At 38.9% G+C, this 27,024-nt stretch overlaps 2 protein-coding genes across 4 annotated transcripts; one reads left to right on the top strand and one right to left on the bottom strand.

The window, feature by feature from the left end:
* Positions 1-5,001: 5,001 nt before the first annotated feature.
* On the bottom strand, positions 5,002-16,733 carry ifngr1l (interferon gamma receptor 1-like). Of its 2 annotated transcripts, XR_006361798.1 has the most exons (8): positions 16,476-16,733; positions 9,844-9,961; positions 8,443-8,624; positions 7,928-8,121; positions 7,571-7,754; positions 6,223-6,335; positions 5,231-5,964; positions 5,002-5,150 (listed from the first exon to the last, which is right to left on the bottom strand). XR_006361798.1 is itself a non-coding variant. In XM_044045018.1 (7 exons), exons 1-7 carry the CDS (start codon positions 16,540-16,542, stop codon positions 5,614-5,616), a joined length of 1,209 nt encoding a protein of 402 aa, XP_043900953.1. In that variant the 5' UTR covers positions 16,543-16,733; the 3' UTR covers positions 5,002-5,613. The 2 variants fall into 2 exon arrangements, 1 of the variants encoding a protein (XP_043900953.1); XM_044045018.1 differs by having other exon boundaries at positions 5,002-5,964.
* A 1,839-nt stretch (positions 16,734-18,572) lies between these two features.
* si:ch73-52p7.1 (uncharacterized protein LOC100321084 homolog) lies at positions 18,573-23,341 on the top strand. 2 transcript variants are annotated; one of them, XM_044045226.1, is made up of 2 exons: positions 18,573-18,607; positions 22,452-23,341. In XM_044045226.1, exon 2 carries the CDS (start codon positions 22,526-22,528, stop codon positions 23,339-23,341), a length of 816 nt encoding a protein of 271 aa, XP_043901161.1. In that variant the 5' UTR covers positions 18,573-18,607; positions 22,452-22,525. The 2 variants fall into 2 exon arrangements, with proteins under 2 accessions (XP_043901161.1, XP_043901160.1); XM_044045225.1 differs by having other exon boundaries at positions 18,574-18,607; positions 22,457-23,341.
* The last annotated feature ends 3,683 nt before the right edge of the window (positions 23,342-27,024 follow it).

Below are 27,024 nucleotides of genomic sequence, written 5' to 3'. Positions count from 1 at the left end.
ACATCACTTCCTGTGTACAGTGTAGGAATATAGCTGGACGACCACAATACTGAAAAACAGAGAGAGAGAGAGAGAGAGAGAGAGAGTCGTGTGGAATTGATTATGTGTGAACTCACATGACAATCGTTTGAATGGTGGAAAACTTAATTGACATGAACCGCAAAAAATGGTCACACGCTAGATATCTTTTAACAGGAAACACTGCGGCTGTTCCGGTGTCCTGACACTGAGCCAGTAAGTGAAGGTGGACGATATTACTTACATGTGACAGGTCAACATGTCTGCTGTGAAGTCACGTGACTGTTGTTCCCTTCAACGTCTCTTTGTTCCCTGAAGGTTAGACGAGTCACTGTCCCGCTTCACGGTGACACACACTTAACAGGATTTGTTACTGAAATGAGTGATAGCTGCTGCTCAATTTACTGGAAAGGACAACGGTTTACAGGAAATGTACTCAGAGACAGGAACAGCGCCGTCAGTTTCCTTATATCATACACCTTATGCTTATACTTAATTGCAGAGGTTATGTTTTGTATAGTTTTCTGCAGAACACTCACATGAACCCTAATGAGTGTTAAATAAATTACAAAATTAATGGTCCACTGAGCATGTAGTCCAAAACAAAATGTATAATTATATCACATCATGAATATGTCAACAATATTTATGACAATGTTTCAAGGAAAATAAAATAAATAATAAAACTGTTTCTTTTTTTATAGTTTACAATGAAAACATATTTACAATGCAAAAAGTAACTTGATATTAAATGGCAGGGGGCGCATGGGGTCCACGCGCCGCAAGTTTGAGACCTCTGCGCTAATGTTTCAGATTCTTCTGAGCTCGGTAGAAACTTGGAGCTAAATTGAATCTGACTTTAATAATGTAGCATCTTTTTAGGGCTTATTCTACACAGTGTTGTAACAAAGTACAAATACTTTGTTACTGTACTCCAGTACAGAATTCATGTATCTGTACTTTACTTTGAGCAGCTTTTACTTTTACTCCACTACATTTCCTCTAACTATCTTTGTTACTCGTTAATACCAAATAAAATTAGAAGAAGAAGAAGAGTTGGTATTTTGGTCTGTATTTATATGGAGCTTTTCTAGTCTTGATGAGCTGCTTTACACTACAGTTTTCACCAATTCACACACACTTCAACATGGGATCATGTGTCTTGCTCAAGGACACATAGACTGCCTGGCTCTGAACCCACAACCTTCCAGTTGAAAGACAACTCCCCCTACCACTGAGCCACCATGGCTCAATACTAACTCCTAACTAACTTTTTTAAAATACTTTTACTTCTAAAACTTAAGTACATTTTATATCAGAAAATTACTTTTGATACTTAAGTGCAGTACATGTCATATACTTTAAGACTTTTACTTAAGAAATATTATGAAAGAAATAAGTGACTTCAACTTCTAACAATGTCATTTTCTGTGAAGATTTTACTCAAGTATCCATTGAAGGTACTTTACACAAGACTGATTCTAACGCTAAGAAAATGCACTCATACAAGCAAACGCATGTGTACTAAATTCAATTTCTGCCAATAATGCTCATTTAATGCCTTTAATACACGAAATATTAAAAGAAATATAGGTAACAAAGATCGCTTTTAAGTTGTGAAAAATAGATTGAAAATATTACAAATTGATTTTGAACATGAGAGCTGGAGTTTGACTTCCTCTGAGGAGGAAAATCTGTCGGCCGATGACCAGAAACCCTGCAGCTCAGACTCATCACAGCTCATGGTGAAGTCTGTTATTGACTGTTACTGGAAGCAATAAGGTCTCCCTACACACACACACACAGCAAAGAGGAAGGAAGCATAACTAACAGATATTTATGCAAACACACGCGCACACACAGTGAAGGAGGTCGCCCGCATTGCTCATATTACTGGCTTTAGAGGAAGCAACATGGATTACTTAAATGTCATGAAGCATCATGGTATATATTCTTCCCCTATGACACAATCAAATGTAGTGATTTCAATGGTCCTACACAGTCATGACCCTTCTGTAAAGTAGCTGCTCACTGCACTCAAATGCCAACTTCCCTTCCTTTATTTCACAAATTAATCATTTAATATGCAGGACACTGTTCTGGGGTTTTTGTCCTTTACATTACTAAGTTAATGATATTATGTTTCATTATTTCATTAGTATTAGACCAAGTACCTACTGATAAATGATCGGACACTGAAAGAACAACTATTACGACCAACTAATAGGCTCCACTGCTCACAGTAGTGAGAAATACTAGTAAAAAGTATTCCTGATATTCCTTTAAGTGCACACTGTACCACAGTTTGAGACCAGACCAGAATAAGACACAAGGAGAAAAATGTATAGTAGTCTTTATTGACATAATGTAATTGCTGAAAACAATAGCGTAAGAAATGTTCGCGTGAATTTCTGAGGCATTTGCGGTCGACAACGAGGCAGGACAGTGAACGAGGACGTGGAGTTAGAGAAAAGATTCGTGGTTTGGCTGCTTTTCCAAGTCATTTTGCGCACACTCAAACATTTACACCGTTACGCCAACACAATCCCTGAAAAACATAATCTTTCTTTTTTTATCTCTTTAAAAGCACACAAAACTACAATCTTACACATAATAATAATAACAAAACAGTTGTTGGTTTAGTCACAGAAACAGGGATGTGAGGGTCTGACATTGTAACTGTTTTAGACATTTTTTTTGTCCCAAAGTCATAACACAGCAGATGTCTGAATATAATCAGGTTTGTGTCTCTTTAAACCAAAGATGTGCACAGCCCTAAGATGGTAACATCTGATGGTAACAGCAAAGAGGAAGTGCGCGCTCATTAAAACGGTTCAAGTTCCAGAGTGTAACATTTTACGAGGGCTCGCTGGCAAACAATGAGCACAAGCGTGTTTGTACAAGTGTATAATCGCTTTACATACTGTGAATGCCCGGGAGCGCCACCTTGTGGTGCCATGTCTCTACAGCAGCCCAAAAGGACAAAGAAGCCAGAGCAAGCAGCACAAACGAAGAAGAATAATGACATGCTTCCTGGACGGCAGGGCTGAATGTTTCATTGTAATTTTATCGAAATCATATAATCAAATAATTGTCTCGACCAATACTCGCCTTATTCTACGCACGGAAGAGGACATGTTTGATTTCCCACAGATCTGCACAAACGTCACACAGTCATCATTTGAAAATGAGAATGACGATGCAGAAAAGAGCATTTCCTCTTCGCAATTCCTGTCAAAAATCATTCAGCCCTACTTGTTGGTAAAGGACACAATAGTTCCTCAAGTGCTACAATCTGCAGTTTCACCATTGGACGTCACCAATTCTTTCATATCGGACAAAAAACACATTACGCCGATTGTGCAACAACACGACAAAAGGTTATTGTTATTCACCATTGCACAGAGGGATTAAGGAATGGCCACACACAGCTGCATATCGGCACAAAATACATGGTAATGTTGTCTGCAGAATGAGCAGATATCATGTTACATCACCTCATTTTAGTCCCAATCATACAGAGCATAAAGACACTCAACTAATAATAATAAACTCATTCTAATTTCCAGTACATAAGTCAATGATTCAATGATCTGTTATTATATGGACACAGTTATTGTCAACATTCTAGAAGTATTAAATTACTTTAAGTGTACACAACAAAGTACTTAAGTTGGCAAAGACAGGCTTAACCTTTCTCTGTGTTGGTTCTCCTGAGGAGTGAAAACACCAGGATTCTCAAGAAATTGCACTTTAAGGACGTTCTAATAAACATTGGACGGCATTTTTAAGGTGCTACTAGTGATTCAGCAATTATTTTAAAGTGCAATTAGAAGAAATGTAATTCCACTGGGAATAAACATCTGTAAGTAATGAATATAGTAATGCTAGCAAGTGAGTGCAGCAGATTAAGTGTGTTGTTAAAGAGTATGTGTTTGTTTGAAGTTTTATTATTTTTAATTTTAAACGAGACACAGCAACGTCCTTTTGAGTCCGTGTGCAGGATTCATTGCAGTAAAGTCCTGAAAGTTGAAGCATCAGTGAGCCTCATGGACAAAGAAATCACTCTTCTTTACCTTCTTTCACACTCAGTCCAGTCACTGAACTGCACAGTGTTCACGTTATTAATCTAATCGGAAACGGGGTGAAGGAACGCGTGACTCCGCAGAATTGAAGTCAAAGTGTGTGTGAATATTTGTGGTGAGAGCAAGACACTGTTCTCTGATTTTTGCTCTCTCGTGACGGTACAATTAGGTCAAAGTGCTCCAGTGGGAGCAATTTTATTTAGGTTCAAACTCTTTCTTTTCCTTCTTTCTGGGAAGAGCTGGCTTGATTTTACTGGTTCCAAATCCCAGTTCTAAGGAAGTGGGCGGTGGTTTGGGAATTATTATTATTATTATATTATTATAATAATTATTATAATTATTATAATTATTATTATTAAATAAAAGATCTATGATCTTTGTCATCACTGTGGAATCATTAGATAAATAAGAGTGTTAGAAAACATGCAGAGATGTTTGTGTCGGAGGACGTGAGGAGGTTTGGACCTCGTGCCCTCAGACAGATGCCAGGCTGCGTTCTAAAGTCAGTTTTATAATCCAAACTTAAAATCAACATAATTTCATCTTGATTCTCTTTCAAAACAATAGAAATCCACTACTTTCTGTTGATACTTTTTTTTCGTAGCGCCACAACAGTCGAGACAAGATGGAATAACTATTTTTCCTTTGGCGCCGGCTGATAATTATGATAATTATTTATAGATGTTTTAGAAACTTGATAAATGCCACTAAAGTGCATTAAAACTTTACTTTTTCATCCAAATGTTGGACGAAATAGTTTTTTTTTTTATTTCTTATGACATTTGTTTAATATTTGCTATATATACACATACTGTATACCTGTTTTTTTTTTCCAGATTGTATTGTCATTGCCATTTTATGGACAAATATTTTTCAAATATTTCAATTCCAATTCGGCCTGAATGATACTTTTTTTTTGCAATTGGCAAAAAAAAACAACAACCTTTAACTCATCACCCTTGCATTGCATTAGTAAAAGTGAGTATTTTGATGGTACCTCATGTGGTGATGGTCAGTCAAGATGTCAACTTGTCACACAGCAATGGACTAAAAAAAAACACAAAATGTCACTTTGCAGTTTCCCCCAAAAATTATTCAGTCCTAATTCTCACAGGAGTTAAACGCACTTATTTTGGGGTCCCTGCATCACCTGGTGCCGAGTCCATTTGAGGCCATTTCCTGTCGGTCTTCCACGGTCTCTCGCTCCAGAAAGACGCCAATCTGATCTGAAGTCTCTTTGATGAAGATTTCTCATCCCATCGTCAATAGCAAGTTGAGAGTTGACACACAAATATGTGTAGAATAAAAAAGTAAAATAAAACAGACCTGCAAATACTCTAAGGATCCACATAGCTCTTTCTGTCTTGTACTTTTTAAGAAACTATGCAACTGATGAAAAGGTGAAATAAAAATAAATAAAACACCTGAAATGTGTAACCACAACTCCCTTTTGCAATCTTTTAAGAGTCACCGTCAAATCTCATTTCTCACTCCAGGAAAGTGCATCTTCTCAGGCACGGTAGCCCTCCACCGAGTCATTTGGGCCCAACTTGACCAACACATCCCTCTTCTCGTAGCCAGAAGGAGCCTCGCTGCAGCTCTCCGTCTCCGCTTCATCGAAGTTGCCTCCTGCCGTGTAACCCTCTCCTTCATCATCCGCTCTCTCCGTCTCTACGTGCTCGCGCATGCCTCCATTTGTCGACACCCCGATGGGCAGACGCAGGTCATCGGGCTCCACTGCTGTGAAACCGCTGTCGTGGTAGTGGTGTGACAGTAGAGGTGTGGGAGAGGAAGGCTCCACTCGAACCACAGTGATTTCCTCAACTGCTGCCGTGGTGTTCGGCCTGGTTCTGTGGATTGTCTTCAAAACACAAAGAGGAGATTTTAGTGTCATTTTTAGAGCACTGGAACGGTCATTTGAGCTACATTCATACCACTCCATTTTCATTGAACTTCCACTCCGGATACAATTTGATCACATCCACATTTACTTACCGATTAGTTCTTACTATTAGCCACAGCTTCACTTAGCTTTGGTAGCGCTAACTCTTCACTGCCGTCGTTTCTCATTAGTTACTTAATCTCTTCCATTCAAATACGATACACAAATTCAACGTACTATAGATGTCGGGTTAGCACTTCTGGGGCTGGTCATCTTTTTGTACACCAGGAAAAGGATGAAGGCGGCCACAATCACGGTCAGCAAGCTGACCACGATGTAGATGACATAATCTAGATGGAAGAGTGAAAACATTATAAGACATCTGAAGACAAACAGCCTTAAAGCCCACATAGACCGGAAGCTCCAATTAATGCTGCGTTTGTGTGTGTATCTGCGTCATTACCTCGTTTATGAAACCCTAAAGTTTCAGAACAAACAGTTAGAAAATAGTGTTGTATCGTTTTCCTGGGCTCTGCGAAGCGGATCGGCACTTCCTTAATTTGATGTCGTCATCAGAAATCCTCGCACCAGGAGGTGCGGGCACTAGTCCGGGCACATCTGGTTGCGTACACTCAACCGCAGAAGAAGAAGAACTACTCTCGTTGTAGCTGCTGAGATGCAGAGCATCCACCATGCCAGAGGGGGAGCTGTGTATCTGCCATTGACTCTTGTTTGGGGTTGTTTCTTGGATTGGATAAGTGAAATCTGAAGAAACAAGACTTATTGGCAATTTAACAACTGATTCCTCAAACAGAGGCCTCAGAAGCATGCGGAAGAACCATACACAGCCACAACACGTTGGGGAGAATGCTATGCCGATTGCTGCACCGAGTGACAGTGTTGTGGAGATTCATGCAGAGAAATATTGAGATGAGATTCTGCAACCAGTGGCCATCCCATATCTCCACAGTCTGGGAGCTGATCCCTATCCCCCAAGATGACAGCTCGCCACCACAGTGCGAGGTTTATGATCATACTATCAGAGAGCGGAGACGATGGAATGGCCCGCCTGCAGTCCTGACCTCAACCCTATTGAACACCTGTGGGATCAGCTTGGGCGTGCTCTTTGTGTGACTAAGCTGGTGACCAGCATGAGGAGGAGGAGGTGCCAGGCTGTTGTGGCTGTGTATGGGTCTTCCACATGCAACTGAGGCCCCTGTTTGTTAAATGAATCAATTGTTAAACTGCCAGTATGTCTTGTTTCATCAGACTTCAATCATCCAATCCAATAAACGACATAAAACAATAGCAGAATAAGCTGTTTTGCATTGGCAGGGAAGATTTGGCGAGTTTTTCATGGGCGCAACCCACATACTCAACTCTGCCTTGCTTTGCCTTATGACTGTCTGTGGCACCATTTCAAAGGGAAATACAGAATTGTTGTTGCCGATATCCCATGTCCCGCGCGGTGTGAACTCACAACAATACTATGACTTTGTGTGGCGTAAACATAACTTTAGATGTTCACACACACACAGCGCAAGGCTGCACATGACACGGTGAAACAAACAAAATATTACTCAACTCTTTTGCTCCTGTTGCATTTCTGACGTTTCTGAAAATGGCCCAGCGCAGTACAACTGTGTGGATTTAACAGCGATTTTCTGCATCTCTCCCGTGATGTTCAGACAGTGTTCCTCTCGTGCACGCTCCACTGGGATTTTCTGCTTACACACACTCTTCGCACACCTGAAATGGTGCGGCTGCTTCTGCACGACACATAACAAACCGTGGAGCTTTAAAAAACATGTGCAATGCCAAATACAAACAAACAATTTTTCATTGATGCCATGTGGACATTTAAGTCTAAAGCCAACTTCCTTTTTGATTATTACTATGACAATGTCTTATAACAAACTTCAGATAGAAAAGATAGGCTGACCTGGCTGATGATGACAACACCATAATTAAACACAGGCAGCTCCCTCTGTGCATAATTGCGTCTCATATTTCTGGGTCTTGAGATTTGGCTGCTGGGCATCGCCGGGTGGTAAAAAAGCCAAGGATGTGTGAAGCTGAATGCAATAATGTCGTCCGGTCGGGCAGTGACGTTCACTGGTGGGAGGTCTAGATAACCTGGAAAGAACAAGTCGTATGCGACACAAACAAAACAAAGATGTTAAAGTCATTGTAAATGATTGGTAGTTTTCATAAACCAATCACAGTAAGGAGGAATAGGAAATACTGGTATGAAATGTCCGATTGTTCAGACATCCATCGACCAAATCTGATGCTGTAGTTAGGGGTCAGGGGTTTTTACCCATCTGTTCTGCGGTTTACTTTAGTCTTAGTTCTTGTTTCTTTTAGCCTTAACATTTTTGTGAACAAATTTGTTCTGTTGAATCTTATTTAAACGTTCAATGCATACCTGTGGCAACACTTAGCCGCTCTACTCACATTTCTGAATCGTGGGAGAATCCATGAAGTAGCTGAAAGTGATTCCTTCGGGAGGCGCCGACGCCGACTCATTCTGACCAATGACTGCAGTTACAGTAAGGTAATATTCATTGTCTGGATCAGAGAGAAAAGAGACGTTGGCTTGTAGAGCTGGTGGGTCCACCCAAACTGCATCAGCAGGACTGAAGAGAGAGTCAGAGAAGAGTAAGTGTAAATAAAAATCTATTGTTTTAAACACAAACAGAGAGAGTGACTTTAGGGGTTTGAAATCCTTTGTTCAGTGGCAGATGAGCAGCCTCTGTTCCCGCAAGCTAAAAACGTTCTATAAACTTTGGTGCTGGGGAGTAAGTGGGTTTACGGACTTCAGTTTCCAGCAAGAAAGTTCTGTCTAACAGTGAGATAAAGCAGCAAACATATTCTTAAGGTATGTATGCAGAGATTTGAAAATTTCATTAAGTGGCTTTAGTCTTATTCCTAGTTATTCCTTTCAATGAGAGCGATTGTGTGGCTTCCACACAGGTCTAGAGCATGTGTGGTAAAAATCAGTGTTAATGTGTCAAAACAACATTTAAAAACCCAAACTATCCCTTTGTTGTTATTCATATATGATAGGAGCTGAAACAATGGCTTGATTAATCAGATTAATCGATTATGAAAATAATCAGCTGTATATAGGTATTGCAGCTCTATATAGTATTAATCTATAAGGTATAATAAAGGTTCAACTCCTTATATGGACATCTAGGGGGGGTGTGTTTATAGGTCACGTATTTAGACTTTGAAAAATTGTGTGTTTTTACGTGTTGTTGAGTCAAAGTTATGATCCATTTAATATCACATTTTTAGTTGCGATATAAAGTAGCAATAGTTGTGCAGAAGTCACTAAATAGACGGGTTTCCTGTTCTTTTTGGCCATATAAACGAGGCCAAGTGAACTATGAACTGTGACTTTTTCCCAAATTTCACAAATTCAGTCCCATTTTGAACATTTTGAGTACTTTAATACAGTTTGTGAAAATGATTGCCTATAGGTTGTGCTGAAAATAAAGGATATAACACGCTCTATATTTGCACATTCTTATAGCCTCTGTATATACACTTTACGTTTTAACAGATTCATGGAAAAAAGCAGAAAAAATGCTCTGCGTTCTAAGGGTGGACTATTAACTCAACCAAATTTGAAAATAATTCAAATGTGAGCCGTACATTAAGTGCTTAAGGACACAATATTAGTGTGTATTAGTATAAGTGGATAACTATTTTAAAACACAATGTGAGGACACACTCCTGACTCCACTTGGTCATCAATTACTTATTTTCAATATAGTGTAACATTGAAGCAAAGATTATCTGTAATAAATGAATATATAAATGGTTCCACGTGCATTGTTTATAACTGACCCCAAATATGAATGGATGTCCACTCTGAATCGAAGCCCTGGCAAGAGGCGCTGGTAACTCCACCGCACGATGTTGTGCATATTGTGGCACTGCAGGGTCACGTTGGTCGGCTCCTCCACTGTGGAAATGAGAGATAAATGATGTCAACCAAGAAATGAATGTAACACTGCTAAATTATTACACTGTAGATGAAAACTCCCCCTTTTTTCCCTGTTATCACTAGTATACAAATACTGACCAAAAGCTGGGAATATCCCAAGACATTACAGACTCTTATGATAATCACTCTGGCCTGTTCAATAGGACTCTGTCAGGGGGGCTGGATTTTTAGTACCATAAGCTTTCCACTAGATGGCCCTGCATGTCAACTCACAATTGACACTGACACTCATGGCGAGCTGTCATCAGTGGGTCTTTGGGTCGTAAACATACCGTCAAGAAACATATAAAATAAACATAACTTATAAACCTCTGCAACTTTGGCAGTAAAATATTAAACCAAAATGAATCCAAGACAGGCGGTGGTTTCCATGAGCCAACACTTTCACTTCATCTCAGCAAAATAAAATGATTCAAAGATGTGATCGAGACTGCACCACACTAGTTGGTTTTGTGTGCCCACATCGTGTTTACACAAGACTGACATTCGACTCTCTTTTACAGGAAACAGGTGCTTCTAGAATTACAGTAATTGTGTTCACACACCAGTGATTCCGACACGTGTTTCAACGTTTTCTTCTTTAGAGCCAAGAATACAAAAAAAACAAAATAGACAGAGTAGAAGAGGACACAGCATTAAGAAAATTAGAATCAACTATCGTCTATACGACAGTAAACTCAACTTTAGACTAAACAACCAAGGCTTCAAGTGAGCTACTTTCACATTTATTATCAAAAAGGGCCAGAGAGAGAAATTCCCTTTCATTTTAGTTTCAGTTCCTCATAGAACGAACATTTGCTTGCACTCACATGATACAACATACACCCACACGTACACACAGAGGCTAACACACAAACTGAGGTGGGAGACAAGTGAAAGAGAAATCATCGACACACTGTAGATGTGACAACCACAGCCGTAACAGTGGTTACCGTGGGCTGCCACCACAGGGTGCCTCAAGACGCACACACACTGAAATATTTTAGCTTTGATACATATTTTACAAACGCAGGCTAAACGGGTGTAAATAATCCAGTGCAGTGGTACTTTTTACACAAAGTATCAACTGAGAAAATAATGAGCTCTCAAAGTAACACCATTATCACAAACGTTAAAAATACAGTCGAGCAAAGTCAACTACTTTTCACAGGAGGCAGATTTGTTCCCAATAAGTTCTCTCTCATCATCTACGGTTGAACAATTAATCGAAACCTTATCGAAATGTCAATTTTCAGTTACAATATCATTTTAGGTGAATTATTGTCTTGATCTATACACATCTTTTTCTACAGACTGAAGAGAACATATTTGTTTCTCACAGATCTGCACAAATATCACACGGTAATCATTTTAAATGTTTTTCAAATGAAAAGGAGAACAATGACGATCGCGAATCATATCGCAATCGCATTTCCTGTCAAAATAATCTTTCTCACATACACTTGTTTAGCCAAATTAGATTAAGATGGAGTAGTATTATAATTTTTTTGTTATTTGGTTCATTTGCTACCCACAAAATTACAATCACATACCCTGGTTTATACAGTTGAACAGTATTTGTGATATTCCTTGAAGTACAACCTGAGGAAGCTTGTGTACCACTGGTGGCACACTGACCACAGTTTGAGAACCATGCCTCTAGCATACACAGCAAAGTCTATAAATAAGTATATAATAAATACATTCATCTGTGAAAGAATTTAAACAGAATGGGCCAAAACACCAGTTACACAAAGGTCAGACTGTCATGTTTGGGTCAAACCTTCAGCTAAAGGAAATTTACTAAACCCTCAGTTACTGGTAATGTGACACGAGTCAAGGAGAAGGATGTCACCCTGATATTATTGAAGAAGGAAAAAAGAAAAATCAGCGTAAGACGCAGACGAGGTTGACAAAAACAAAAGCACTGTTCAAATGCAGCAGGAGACAGCAGGTGCTATCAGACTTCAAAAAGGAGGTCACAGGCAAAAACACACGTTACTTCACACACATAAACGTGCAACAAAGAACACTTATTCTGCACAGACAACAGAAGACTGAGAAATGCAACAATGCTCTGTGTGTGTGTGTGTGTGTGGCTACGACACATTAAGATGCACAAGCGTATTTTGTATACTTAATGTCAGTTTAGAAGTATTTGTTTATTTTAACAAGGTGCTGTTTTACTGTTATTTGACTTTCATTGTATTGTTACTTTTTTTATTTGTACTTAATTTGTTGTTGCACTTTGCTTTTTTTCTTATGATAAAAAAAATCTATAATCATCACAATAACTATTATTTTATTTTGTCACTTTTTATGGAATGGTCACTTTTACCTAATTGTTCTCATTTTCATGAGAATGTGATTTCTGTGATCATATTATATATGCTAATTGCAGTAGGTCATTTGTGATTTTGATTAAATTCTGATGAATTGTTCAGCCCTGTTTAGTAGTGTGCCATTTTGAATGCTAAGTCAAATTCAACACGAGACACAATTCACATGGACTCTCAAGCCAGCCAAAGAGAGGAAGTGAAGATAGCTCGCTGTCTCGCCTGCTGCTCATACTGGGCAGCTTCTTGTGAAAAACAAATGAGGTTTTCTTCTTCCTCAGCCTCAAACCAGCAGCTGTTGTAACTGTGTGACGTTGTCCATGCTCCTCCCAATCAAACTATCCTGGTGCAATAGTAACTCTTAATCAGGACGATTGTAAACTCATTTTACAATCGTTTGAATCTAACTGACATTTGTTTACATTTGAAAGCTATGCACTCAGCCTATTTTAATGCACATTTGTAATTTGCACATAAAACACCGGCATCAAAAAAGTCTTGAAATGTTAGGTTGTTATGCTTGAGGGAGATGGAAACTGCAGCATTTGGTGAAGACCTGATAATGACATTACATCTGAACTAGCCCCCTCTGTTTTGGCTTCTAATGTTGGCACTTGACTGTCTGTGGAACACATTTCCTTCTTCTTAGTTTTTCAATGTCCTTCCTTCCAGACTCTGAAGATTGTCCTGGTTCCTGTCTGAATGTAAAAGCCCTCCCTTCCTAGCCTTTGTTTGTCAATTGCTGTTTTGACATTGTCTGATCTGTGTTAAAATGCCTCAGTATCCTCTACTCAGGGTCAGTCCACTGGATATCATGAGACACCACCATTACTGCAAACGGTGAACAAAGACTTTGAGTGATTTCCTTTGACTAAACAGATTCAGTGAATAAAGGATGACGTTTAGAAATCATGTGGCTGAAACTTCCGCATAGCTTCTGCATTTCACTGCATGTGAAAAACAGTGGAAATGTTGAAAATATTAGCCACGGTTCACTTTCAACTGAATTATCAAATATTTTTGATAATGTTGGTTTAAATTCACATCATCAGCCTCTCCTTTTCTCTCTTTTCTCTCTTTACTTGTAACTTGTGCTTATACACAGGCCTACACACACACACACACACACGCTGGTTTTGAATTCTTTGTCCGGACATTCCCTAGCCCCCAAAACCTTAACCATTACAACTAAATGCCTAACCATAAAACCAGGTCTTAATCCTCCAAAAGTCATTTTAAAGTTGTGTGGACCTGCTAAAATGTCCTCACAAGGACAGAAAGATAGGTTTGCTTGACAATTGGTCCACACAGCCTACTAAAGACACGCGTGTACAAGCACACACACACACACACACACACACACAAAATGCATTGACATAATTGTGTCCAAACCAACAGTGAACAATTTTGCAGTGAAATGGGAAGAGCCACAAGTTTTAGTAACTTGTTGTGTACAGAAACTGTGTACAGTATAGGTTAGCAACAGCAACTAAAAACAGCAACCACACACAAATGTCACAGGATTTAATTCTCCACCACAAAACTACACAAATGAGAAAAGGAAGCCGTTTCACACCGTGTTTTAAAACACTGTGTGTTAACACTTCATCTGTGAAAACCACAGCCCCAAACACACACACATGATCACCTTTTCTACCACAGATGACGCATACACATGTTCAAAAACTAAAGTCAATTCCGTTCACAAATTTAACTTCATCTGAGGAAACACATGATGGTGTGATAAACCGAAAGAGATACACTGGTCAAAGTCACTTAGTGAGTCATTTCATGTATTATGCCAGACTGATAATGAAGGAGGCTGAATTAGCAGAAGTAAAAGCTTTAACAAATCAATACATGTGGTCTGAAATATTTAAAAAAGTTTTTAGATGCCAAGACATTTTTCAAAGAAACCTGGAGATGAAGTAGTGGTGGTGGAGACAATAGTTGAACAAACCATCTGCTTTGGACTGGTCCAGAGATGTTTTATTTCATGCACCCACATATGTCTGCACATGCACTGCAGTTGGTTGATGATTTATAAAAAAATGTGATGATGTATTTCACTTTCACTTATGACAACCAAAACGATTTAACTAACTAACTAACTAACTAACTAACGTAGTATGAAAAAAGTCACAGATAAATAAATGAACTACAAAGGAACGTTTAACACAAAATCAAAGTATTTTCCCAATCTTTGCAAATACATTCATCAATTTCTAAAACCAACAGAGAGAATAAAGTCATGATGAGAGGTTTTCACATTTTTTACATAAATGATAGATCAAATGCTAATTACAAACTAAATGAACAGGATTGATAGATGGTAATCACAAATGTACATCATCAGCAATGGCTCTCAAAGCGAATGCAGATATAAGCGGACTCACTGATTGTAACACAACACCAGGTCTGGCGTATAAATGATGGGTGCTCATTTTCATGTGTACATTTGAGCACATTTCTCTACACAGCACAGATATGGAATTAGAGTAACACACTTTTCATGAAGCAAGCAACACTTTATAAATTGAGCTAACAAAATTAATAGCAAAATCAAATCACACAAATAGCAAACAAAATATCGATTTAATCATTCAAAATAATTATATTATATTTATTTGTTTTGTTTATCTTTACGTTAGATGGGAATTTCACTTTTGAATTTCACTCCAACTCTTTTGCTTTCGTGCTCCAAACTTGTTCTTTGCACTCCCAGGTTTTTGTTTGTGATTCAGACCATGGGCGGGGCTTATGAAGCTGCCTGTTGATTGGCTACCGAGTTTGAGTTTTGGAACCACAGCTCGATGGACCGAATGTAGTCAAAGGCTTGGAGTCGCTGTCTGTTTGGAACTCGTTCCCCCACCGACAACTGACAAGCTTCTTGTAACAATTGTAAATGTAATAATTGTAATAAGTGAAATAATAAAGTAGCTAGTGTTTTTCAGATTATCTTTGAGGTATTCCTTAGCCACGCCCATGGTCAGAATCACAAACGAAAAGCCGGGAAGTGCAAACAAAATTCCCATCATTGCTAACAAAAAGTGTGATTTGAAATAAATAAAATACAATAATTTATTTGATTAAATCAATATTTTATTTGCAGTTCATGTATTTTGATGGTTCATTTTGGTTTTGGTCAATTTTTCTTGCTTCACAAATTTAATTCCATAAACACCGTTGGGTTGCAATTTGCAAACCTTCTGAAGTCAGCCTGAGAAAAGTGGACTATAGTGCAATGCCCTAGGATATTGAGTAATACTAAAAACTACAATGAGGAAATTAAAAGTCTTCATCAGTAGGTCTGTCTGTGGTGGTTTGATTTATTTTTCAGACAAAGACAAACTTGGTTTATTGACCCAAGTGTGTGTTTGCCATTATCTTCCAAGTTCTTCCATATACTCACTGTCCACTTTATTAGGTACACCTGTTCAACCACTTGTTTACTCAATATATCTAATCAGTCAAACACAACTCATTTAGACATGGTCTAGAAGATCTGCTGAAATTCAAACCCAGCATCAGACATTAGGTGACTTTGAACATGGCATGGCACTTGGTGGCAGATGGGCTAGTCTGACTGTATTTCAGAAACCACTGATTCAGTGGGATTTTCATGACATTGAATGGTCAGGGAGAAGAGAAAATACCCGATAAGCAGCAGCAGTTACTTGGGCAAAATGTACTGTTAAAGCCAGAGGTCAGAGGAGAATGGTTTGAGATTATACAAAGAGAAAAGTAACTTGTTACAAGCAGATTGGCTACAGTAGCATTGGACCACACTGATTTATGCCACTTCATGGGGTTTGTGAATGGTGAGTGTACAAATGGGAATAGCTTGAAATAATTAACGTACACAGACACCAACAACCAGCACAGACTGTCAGTGTCACAGCTGTATTTCAACACAATAAAGTATTTACTGCTGCCCACTACAGGGAAAACTACAAACCAGAACAATGCTACATGTTAGCCAACATGGATGTGTCGTGTTTTCCAGGTGACAATAGACGAACAGCGACTCTGCAGCCCTTCTCTTCCTAATAACAGCCTTAACATTCACACTACACAGCGTGCAGTGAATCATGTTGTACCTGTTATTTACATGTTGACAGAGCTAGTATGTGCACAGAGAGAGAGCTGTAGCTTACCGAGAGCCAGTGCGGCTGGTAACCAGAGGAAAACGTGGAAAAGGGAAGGAGGTTTGAGCGAATCCATGCTCACGTTATAACCAGACACTCGCCGCTTGCTTCTTGTTAATAACAAATGTTGAGTCAACGGGTCGAACACGAGGGAGAGACAATATCAGGTAGTTCAACGACAGTTTTTTTCTGTCTAACACGGCAGCGGCTTGCTGTGGTACACGCAGAGCTCCGTTCGGTTACGCTGCGGGACGCTCCTGAAAGGCGGATACGTCCACGCGCAAATGCTGCCTTCACTTAACCTCGTAAATCCCGTTGCTAAACCACGAGAAACCCGTTTTCCCCCGGGTTTTCTTAAAACTAAAACTGAAATTAGTTCAAATTTCTGCCACTTGAAACATTTTATTTATTTCAGTAAGTCATAATAATGATATGAGATACTATATCATTATTATGACCTATTATCTAATAAATTTGACTTGTTGTCTCATAATTATGATGACTTACTATCTCATAATTATGACGTAGTATCTTATTGTTATGGCTTAGTATCTGATCGGATTATGATAGTAATTCATAATTATGACGACCTCATATCTCATAATTATGACTTACTATATAATTATTATGACATATTATTTAATAAATATTAGAGAGTATCTCATTATTATGTCTTGGTATCTCATTATTATGACTTAGTATCTAATGAGTGTATGAGAGTAAGTCATAATTATGAGATACTAGGTCATCATAACTATGACCCAGTATTTAATAATTGAGATAATATCTCATATATATGACTTAGTACGTCATTAAAATGACTTAGTATCTACAAGACAGTAGGTCATAATCGTGATAACCTTATATCTCATAATCATAGTCATTATTATGACCTAGTATATCATAGTTATGAATTACTGTGTCATTATGACTTATTAAAAACAACATATCTCATAATTATTAGACACTAAGTCATCATATTGAAAGAGTATCTCATTAGCATCTCATAATTATGGGATATGTTTCATGCAGTGGAAATGGGCTTTCATAGTTTTTTCTACTCTAATGTACTCACATTGGCAAAATTAACAATTTTAACTACACACTGAAAAAAAGGAAAACAATATTTATAATTTTCTTTGGCTCAAGGAATCGCCTGTATATTTTTGCAACTAGTTTTAGATTAACCAGCATTTATGAACTTGTTTATATGAGCAAATAAGTAGATACCTTTCTAAACACACTTTTCTGAGGTCACCACGCATTATGTCAACCCTGTGTGACAGCACCTGTATATTATGTTTACCTTCTACAGCTATTTTGTGGGGAGTTTGGAAGTTTACATCACTGGTATGACAAGTAAACTTATTTTTGGCTGCATAAATGCTTCAGATTTTCACACCATTTAAACAACACAGCTGTATAGGACCGGCCAGTTACTTCAGTTGTAAAGTCATAGCAGCATTTACACTTCAACTACAGCATTTATTCAAGTTTATGTTCAAATTTAGAATTGTCCGACGGCAGTTGAATGCAGCACACGCTGCCTCACTGTGACTTCACTCTGTCGGGAAACCACCAGCTTTTCCTGAGACCTTTGCCAAAAAACACCTTATCCTGTTGGGAAATACTTAATATTTCATGGAAGTGAACCGCTTAACATATCCTTAACATCCTTAACAATGAAAGTACAGGGATTTTGGCAAGTGTATGAACAATAACCTACAGAATATGTGACCGTTTTTGTAACAATTAATGTATAATTAATGAGATTTTTATTTACTGATGAAAAACAGACAATACATTAACCAGACCTCATATATCATATATATCATAATTGAAATTAATTTCTACTACTGTTTAAATGACGTTAGACACAGTACTTAGTACTTAGGTAGTATAAATATACACAGTATATATACAGTATATGTATATGTATATATATGTATACAGACAGACTGTAATTCCTGATCTGTGAGTGAGTTGCAGACAGTGAGTTACTGCCCTTTTTATTGGATGCTTCCTCCATGCTGAACTGTGACGTCAGCTGGACATGATGTGTGAATTATTTTCCCTCTCCATCCCACACTCAAACTGACGCATTCACAAAACACCAGCCAGCGCTTCAGCAGCTGACTGAGGTGAGTTCCACAAACTGGGATGCTTTCTTTGTGTCGATCACTGTTTAATTGATTGTAAGTGTATGCCTGTGTCTGGCAGTGAAACCCTGTGGTGTGTAGTCTGTGAAAGGAGAGGCAGAAAGCTTTACGTTACTGCTGTATATACATGACATAGTGTGTGTGTGTGTGTGTGTGTTCCAGTGTAATAGACACAGTGTAATAGACACACTCTTGAACATCTCTTCAGATTAAAAACTGTAAGTTGTGCCACTATTTATGATGGACAACAGACAGATCCTGAGGTTCCCTGTCACCTCAGTGTTTTCACAGTTTTCTCCTGAGTGTAAGTGAGACACTAGAAGTGTCCGGTCCCTTATGGAATGTCATTTGTGAAGCTTAAATGTAAATTTCACTTTACCACTGACCCACCCTGAGGGTTAAGTCACTTCAGGCTGAAGTCTGTGATTCATGCAGCAGATATGTGGTTGGACATTCTTTCAGTTTTATATCGTGGCGAGTGGAAAGTCTGAATGCTTTCACAGCCCGGACACAGAGCGAACGATTCACAAGTCAGTGGGACTCATATTTCTGGACATAAGAGTGGAGTGAACAGTTTTGAGGCCACAGTAAAAAAAAAAGACATTTTCAATCCTGGAATTCAGTGTTTGTGTATTCCCATGGGCTGCGGTGAGAATGTGTGACAGTAATACTGGGATCTGATGTGTTAGAAGAACCTCTTCAGCTCAACATCAGTGGTGGAAGATTTACTTAGATCCTTTAAGTGAACGGAGTGGTGGTGTTTCTGTATATCTGTATACTGCATGTTTTGATACGTTGCCATTGTATATCATATTTTTTGATTATTACCAGTCTTGTATAAACTATCTAAATGGGATATTTGAGTCAATATCTTACCAGAAAATGACTTTGGTAGAAGTTGAAGTCTCTTTTTTGTAATGAAACTTATGTCAAAATCATAAAGTATGTGACATTTACTGTCCTCAAGTGTTTCAAAAAAAAAGTAATTCTGATATCAAATGTACTTAGGTTTTAGAAGTAAAAGTATTAAAAAAGTGAGGAGTTAGGATTGAGCCTTGGCAGATCAGTGGTAGGGCGAGTAGTCTTTCAACTGGAAGGCTGTGGGTTCACTTCCTGGCTGTGCTAGTCTATATGTGTCCTAGAGCAAGACACTTAACCTCATGTTGCAGCGTGTGAATGGGTGAAAACTGTAGTGTAGGGTTAGGGTTAGCAGCTCATCAAGACTAGAAAAGCTATGTATAAATACAGACCATTACCAACTCTCTGATTTTATTTGGTAGTAACGACTAACAAAGGTAGTTAGAGGAAATGTAGTGGCGTAAATATACACTATTTATTTAGGAAATGTAAACGTTGCTAGAAATATAAATAGTAAAGTACAGATACGTGAATTTTGATTATTGCATTTTGATTTGTGTGAAGAGTATAGAAACCAAATCTATCATAAAAGTCAAATGTGAAATGCAAGGCATTGACCTGAGAGCTGTCCTGTAAGCTGATCATCATTAAAACTGAATGATCACATATTTCCATCACTGAGAGAGTTCACCTTACTCCACTGGTGGGTGAGTAAGTCGTGTACATTCACAGTTGTTTGAACCCACAGAACTGTGTTTTAAATTCCAGTGATCACAGTGATACACATTATATCCGGGTGTGTTCGGGGAAAATTATCAGCATCTCTTTCACTCAGATTAAACATTATGCAGCATCAAGCATAAACTGATAATGAATAGTGTATGAGCCAAACTAAAAGGGGGAGGGGGGAGAGGAATGTTAACTACACTATATAAACAATCATTCACTTCTGTATAATTTCCAAAGGAAGAATGTGGTGGTAAACTCTGTCTTAAGTGGGACAGATCGTTATGTTTCTGGTCTGATATTATTGCCAAACCAGAAAATCTGCCCTGACCTTTGAGAAAGCAAAGATTTCAAAACAATGTTTTCCCTGGAATCTCAAAGCACAGTTATAATTTTCTAAGTGTGTGTTTGCTCTTGTCTTTGTTCACTCTTAAGGACCTCTTCTGGCATGAACACTGACCTTGTCAGGACCAGTATAGTACTCATGGAGACCTAAACTTGGTCCTAATTGAGACAGAACCTCATTTCTGAGGAAATGGTTGAGTTGTGGTTAAAGGTAACTGTTTGTTAAGGCTGTCCAAATGAGTAGAAGTCAATGCAGTGTCCGGATAGCTGCACACATTTATGTGTGTGACTGCAGGAAGGACACACCCATCGCACAACATCCACTCTCTCCCCAGTCTGAACGGGTGAGAGAAAGATCATTCCCGCTCCAAACATCCAATAATAACAACATTCCCATGTATAAAAGCTAACCTGAGCTGAAAAACCACACCGTGACCCGAGTGTACTCTGTTCACATAAACAGTTATTTCACCCTGTGGCGTTGGATTGATCTAGAGCTCAGGCTTTTACCACAAAAATGTACCAGAACAATATTTTAATATACAGCTAATTTTCTTTGCTACACGTGTCCATGTGCAACAACTTAAAGAAAAATGGAACAAGTTCACAGCCGCTCCCTTCGCTCTCGGTTACATGTTCCTGCTGTAAATCATGAACTGAATTGAAACCAGCTGAGGACGAATGTGTTAACGAAAGAAAAAGTACAGCATTCAGTCACTGGAATATACACTGAATTGTAATGAGAGAGATCAGATTACAGAAACTTTGTTAATCCCTAAATGTATTTGCCTCCCAAACAATGCATACATAAAACAAGTGAAATCAAATATATAAACACAGTACATTAGAAACACGATCTACAGCAGAAAAGTGAGGCAGCGACAATTGTTTGTTATACAGTGAAGTCTGACTGCTGCTACAACAACAAAAACCTGGTTTTAACAACCCAACTTAATATGACATAACATAAACTAGCTGCATCTAGTCACAGAATTCAAATTATGAAAAAAATAATGCCTGAGGCAAAACATATGTGTCAAATTCACAGTTTGACTCAGTGGCCTTTACAATCTAAACATGGTGTGACATCATCTGTCCTTGGACTGTAAGCAAGTAAGTAAGGAAATAATCTATGTTTGTAAAGCACCTTTCACAGATATAAAATCACTAAGTACTTCACAATAAAAAAATAGAATAAAATAATGAGAATAGCCGAAATACAAAACAATAATACAGTACATAAAACAGACGGTTCCCTCGAGTTTTAGTTTATAGCTTGTTTGGATAGGGATTATAGAGAAGCCACCAAAAAACCAATGTGTTCAATTCTGACAAAATTATGAATGATGCATGTAGTGATGACATACTCAGGGCATTCAATAATAACAATAATGACAGGAACTAAGCTGATAGTGATACAGTCATACCATCACTTTCAGAAAGTCTGCATGGCACCACAAACCGTCAACGTTATTGTTATGATACGTTATGACTTTGTCTTTGACTGGAATACTTTGTAGCTACGTTTATCTATAGATACAGTTTGTGGTTCGATTCATATGGAAGAGAATTAGGGCCACATGTAAAAAAAATATATTTGGAAGGAAAAACATTCGGTCAGAATTCTGAGATTGAAGTCAGATATCCGAGATTGAATTCTGAGATTAAAGTCAGAATTCTGTCAGAATTCAGAGATTGGTGTCAGAAAATTGAAATTTCTGAGAAAAAGAATATTCAGAATATTGCGAATCTCAGAACTTCTGCTGTTTCATTTTTTTTACTTTCTTTGAAATATTTTGTTTACATGTGGCCCTAATATGCTCTTCCATAGATTCATGAGTTGTATTAAGTGTGTCGTCTTTTTCATTTTTACTCTTTTAAACATGTTTTTTTTCAGTACAGGCTCAGGTAACTGAACACCTGACTCACTCGTCGACTCACCATGCAGCCTGACATTCACCTGCAGCAGTGATGCCCGCCTTCAGGCCTCCTGCTCCTCTCCTCTGCGTGCTGCTGTGTGTGTCTCTGGCTCTGCAGCGCTCTGACCTGCGCCTGGCTTATGTGACCCACAACAGCTTCTTCTACTACTCCTGCAGCCAGGACCCGCAGCCGTGCAGCGTCGCATCACTGACAGACTGCAGATGCAAGGACATCCAGCTCTCCACGCTGCACCACCCTCAGTCGCACTCGTCCCCCGTGTTCCGCATGAGACGTCTCACTGTTTGGTTCACGTCGCCGTCGAACACGGCTCGTCTGCTCAACAACTCGGAGGTGAGGCACCTCACACTGATCCACTGTGGCGCAGGGGGATCCAGAGGGACGGCCTCCTCTTCCCTGCAGGGACATTTTGCTGTGCAGCACCTGGAGAGGCTGACAGTGGTAAACATGCCTCAGAGAGTGCCTCACCACTGTCCAGATGCAAACAGAGCCAAGAGTACAGACACAAACAGTGACACAGACACAGATAACGGTGCTCAACTGGGCACAAATAGCTACAACAGGGACAGAGACCCATACCTGGACCTGATTACAGACATGAAGAGAGATTCCTTGGATTTTCCATCGACCCACATCCAAGACATCTTCCTGGGCCGGGAGCTGGGTGCGGCCTATCACGAACAGGCCAGACTGGGCATCATCCACAGCTCCGTGCTGGAGTGGGGAGCCACAGTGAAAGCCTACACAGTCCAGACACACATAGACACGGATGGTTTGCTGCCATTTCCTGACCTCTACCTGCCAAAATTACCAGCAACGCCTGTCATATATGTGAGCTTTGTGTACTAACACCAAGCTGCTTTTAGATAATGAACAACAAGAAAAAAAAATGAGCCAGTGTTTAGGACAAGGATAAACCACTATCTTAAGCTTTTGGGCTTAAGTCAGAATCAGGTCCACACTTCCCATTCATATTTTAAAGGTACAGTGTGTAGGATTAGGCAACATCTACTGGTTGCAATACCTTGTGTCATCATCCATGAACCTTCTCTGTGGTCTTCCTCTTTTCCTCCTGCCCAGCACATCCATCTTCAACACCCCCATAGTCACTATACTTTTTTTCCTAAGCCATTCAAACTCCACCTGGGTCACTCCAGAAAAAAATCTCTGTGTCTTCAGCTCTGTTGAAACCAAGTTTCCTTATCCTCGGACACCTTCTTGGCTATATTTCTCACCAACTCATCTGCACTGTCAGTCATCTGGTAACTCTTCACTACCTCTCAGAGCCTGTTGCAGCTCCTCCCTGAACTCTGCACTCTGCAACATTCTACGTTCTGCCTTCACTTGCTTTCTCCTCTTTGTTTTCCTTAACTAATCCGTGCCTATCCACACTCCCCTGGCATCATCTCGCAGTCTTTTATCTCCTTCAAATTGTATCTCCCTGTGAACATCTTCCTCCACTCTGATAGCGCACCCTATGTTCTTCCCTCTTCCTGAAGACATGTGTTTCCACAGCCATTCCCATCCCATTTGCAAAATCCCACAACTATCTGTGGATCCACATGTCTCTCCTTGACCTCATACCTACCCAAATACCTCCAGCTTCCATCAGCACTGGACCTCGACACATTCTGTATGGCAGAAGTGATCTGCATATTTGATTTGGCAAAAGGTTTTACAGCAAATTCCTTTCCCTCCCACTTCCTTTTGAGCCTGGCACTAAGAGTACACTGGATGTCGCCCCCCAGTGTCCGGGTTAGTCACCTGCATGCCTGTGTAGCCTTCAAACTTTGTGGTCCAACATGGCAGCCTCTGTAGAGGGCACCAGCTCCAGATGTTAATATAAAGGGTCATTCTGGGGTAATGAAAGCATCAATTCTGACGTTAGTGTGATACACTTATACACACTGGACCTTTAAGAGATTATCGTCATTATTCCGAAAGAAAACTGCACATCTGTTTATCAGCATGTTATAGCAAACTATGTCAACTAATGAGTGACCTGTTGTGGGACTGGAGCCGCCTGCCAACCCCCACCCCCTCCAGCTGAAGTGCACTTTATTTTCAAATCATATTAACAGTGAATTGATGATATTGTCGCTAAAATAAATGCAAGTGCACAGCAAAGACAGAGATGTTAATATCCACCTCCAGGTGTGACTCAAAAACAGCTGTAATTTTAAAATATATTATACCTTACTATACCTACCTAGTGTTGTCATGGACACCTGATTCATGTGTGAAAAGTGAATAGGTTCAGTGAATGTGTGCTGTTTATTTGATTAATCAGTTTGGGGAAATAATGATTTGAAGAATTTGATCCACTGTTTTTTTTTTCCAAACATGATATTTAAAAGCTTTATTTAAACTTCATGTCGGATCAAAACCACTCAGTTCCGTCTTTGTTGTATTTCTTCATATTGTAGAGAGGATTTTATTACAAACCTACACATTTCAGCTCTGAGTGAAGACGCTGAGCTCATTTGCAGATCATTTTATGTGCAAAAGTAACCAGATTTCCCCTCCTGTGATACTGTTACTTCCAATATTGAACCACTAGATGGCAGCAGATACATTTGAGTCAAAGAGACAGCGTTTGTTTTGTGTCTTTTAATTTTATTTGAAAGTTATTTGTAACAACACACACACACACACACACACACACACGTCATGACACAGCTCAGCACTTTAACTAGGTTGCGAGGAATGTTGTTTTTCTTTTTTCTTAAATGGACAAAGGTGCATTGCTATGTATGGCCTGATATTTATTCATTTAAAAGAAGTATGTACATGTTTACAGCAAAAAAAAGGAAAAATAAATTATTTACACGTCACTTTCCTGTCCTGTAAATGTAGTACTTCATCACATTTTGTTTAATTGGTTTGTTACAATTTGACAAACATACAAGATACTTCCAGACTTCACAGTAAAATAATAACCTTTATATTTTGTTTAATGTGTTTAATTGTTTTTGTGAGACAAAATGGAGCCACTATATGGCAAAAATATGTGCAGCATTGTGTTTTTGGACATTTTACTGACAACAAAAAAATCTAATCCAACTGATTAAAATAACAAACCATTAAATAATTATATGATTAAATAAATGAATATATACATAAATAAACATGCACAATGTGAGTGTTTTGGTCAGTCTGAATTAGTCAGACAGATTTTATATTTGTAATATTTTCTTCATTGTTTTTGAATCCATTTTGTTTGACACATTAGTCATTTAACACATTTCAAACAATTTGGAGAAGGAAAGCAATAAGAGAAGATTTGTCAGGTTTAATACAGGTGTGTGTGTGTGTGTGTGTGTGTCCATGGTGGATTCGTCTGTTTCAACGCGTGCGCGCACATTTTGCGCTTAAGTGCGCGCGGCACACCTGCCGTAGAGCGTGGCATTTTCATGATAAACGTGCAGTTTTGTTCCCTCCATCGTCCGTGAATGTCAACTGACGCAGCCTGTTGATCCTGACGCACCTCAGAGTCTGTGTGTGTGTGTGTGTGTGTGAGAGAGACAGAGGGTCAGGTGCTGCATCATCCTGCCTCACAATGATGACGATGATGATGATGAGGATGATGGTGATGATGATGACATACAATTGAACTGTGAACAGTGAAAGGTCAGTGTGAACTGTGACCTGCACGTGAAATAATCTCAATCCGTGTGAACGCACACTGTAAATACTGGAGTCAGTGTTTAAAGGTGGATTACAGGCCGAGACTTAAGTCAATTGATTTGAAGTCTCTCTCTCTCTCTCTCTCTCTCTCTCTCTCCCGTCTTAAACCACGCTGCCGCCGTCTCCTCACCGGCAGTTGAGCAGTAAAGCATTTTTATCCTCAGACGTTATTGTTCGCCGCCTCCTTGTAGGAGATGCGCCCATGTTCATTTTTTAAAAGGGCAAATCAGCCATAATTCAGTTTATAAACTGCGGCGCGCGGGGGAGAAATGCCTGCATGAATATTCATTAGAGTCGGCCGAACTGCCACGCTCGGTGATTCATTAGGCATATGTAAATATCACTCACTTTAATTGCCCCTAAACTGACTCAACATAATGTTGTCATTAGCAAATTATTACTTATTTGTGTTACTAATGGTACGGTATGGCGCACAGTGTCGCAGCTCCACATATATGAAGTTCTTTTTTTTATTCACAACACAAACACTGATCTGGAAAAAAAAGAACTAAATAATGTTTCCTTTAATGCCCTAAATTAAGAGCTCTTTTCCAATCATAGGTTAAATGACGTTAATAGTTCAAACAAATAAAAAGTAAAATGTATGTTATAGCTATGTAAATGCCACAAGAAACACAACCCTTAATTGTATTTTTTATATTATTATTATTTATATCTATATACTGACCCGTGTAAAAAAAAAACCAGACAATCAAAAATGCTTAATCCACAGCTCTCCATTAATAAACTGGTGTCTGCATCTAAATTATTCAGGCACTGATGTGCAACTGAAGTCCTAAAAGTGCAGTTCAATTAAATTTAACTGGAACCTGCAGTTAAAAAAA

Source organism: Solea senegalensis, linkage group LG15 (genome assembly GCF_019176455.1).
Source record: "Solea senegalensis isolate Sse05_10M linkage group LG15, IFAPA_SoseM_1, whole genome shotgun sequence".
Taxonomy (NCBI): domain Eukaryota; kingdom Metazoa; phylum Chordata; class Actinopteri; order Pleuronectiformes; family Soleidae; genus Solea; species Solea senegalensis.
Note: the sequence above shows the minus strand (reverse complement) of the source record. Positions and strands in the feature narration are given on the sequence as shown.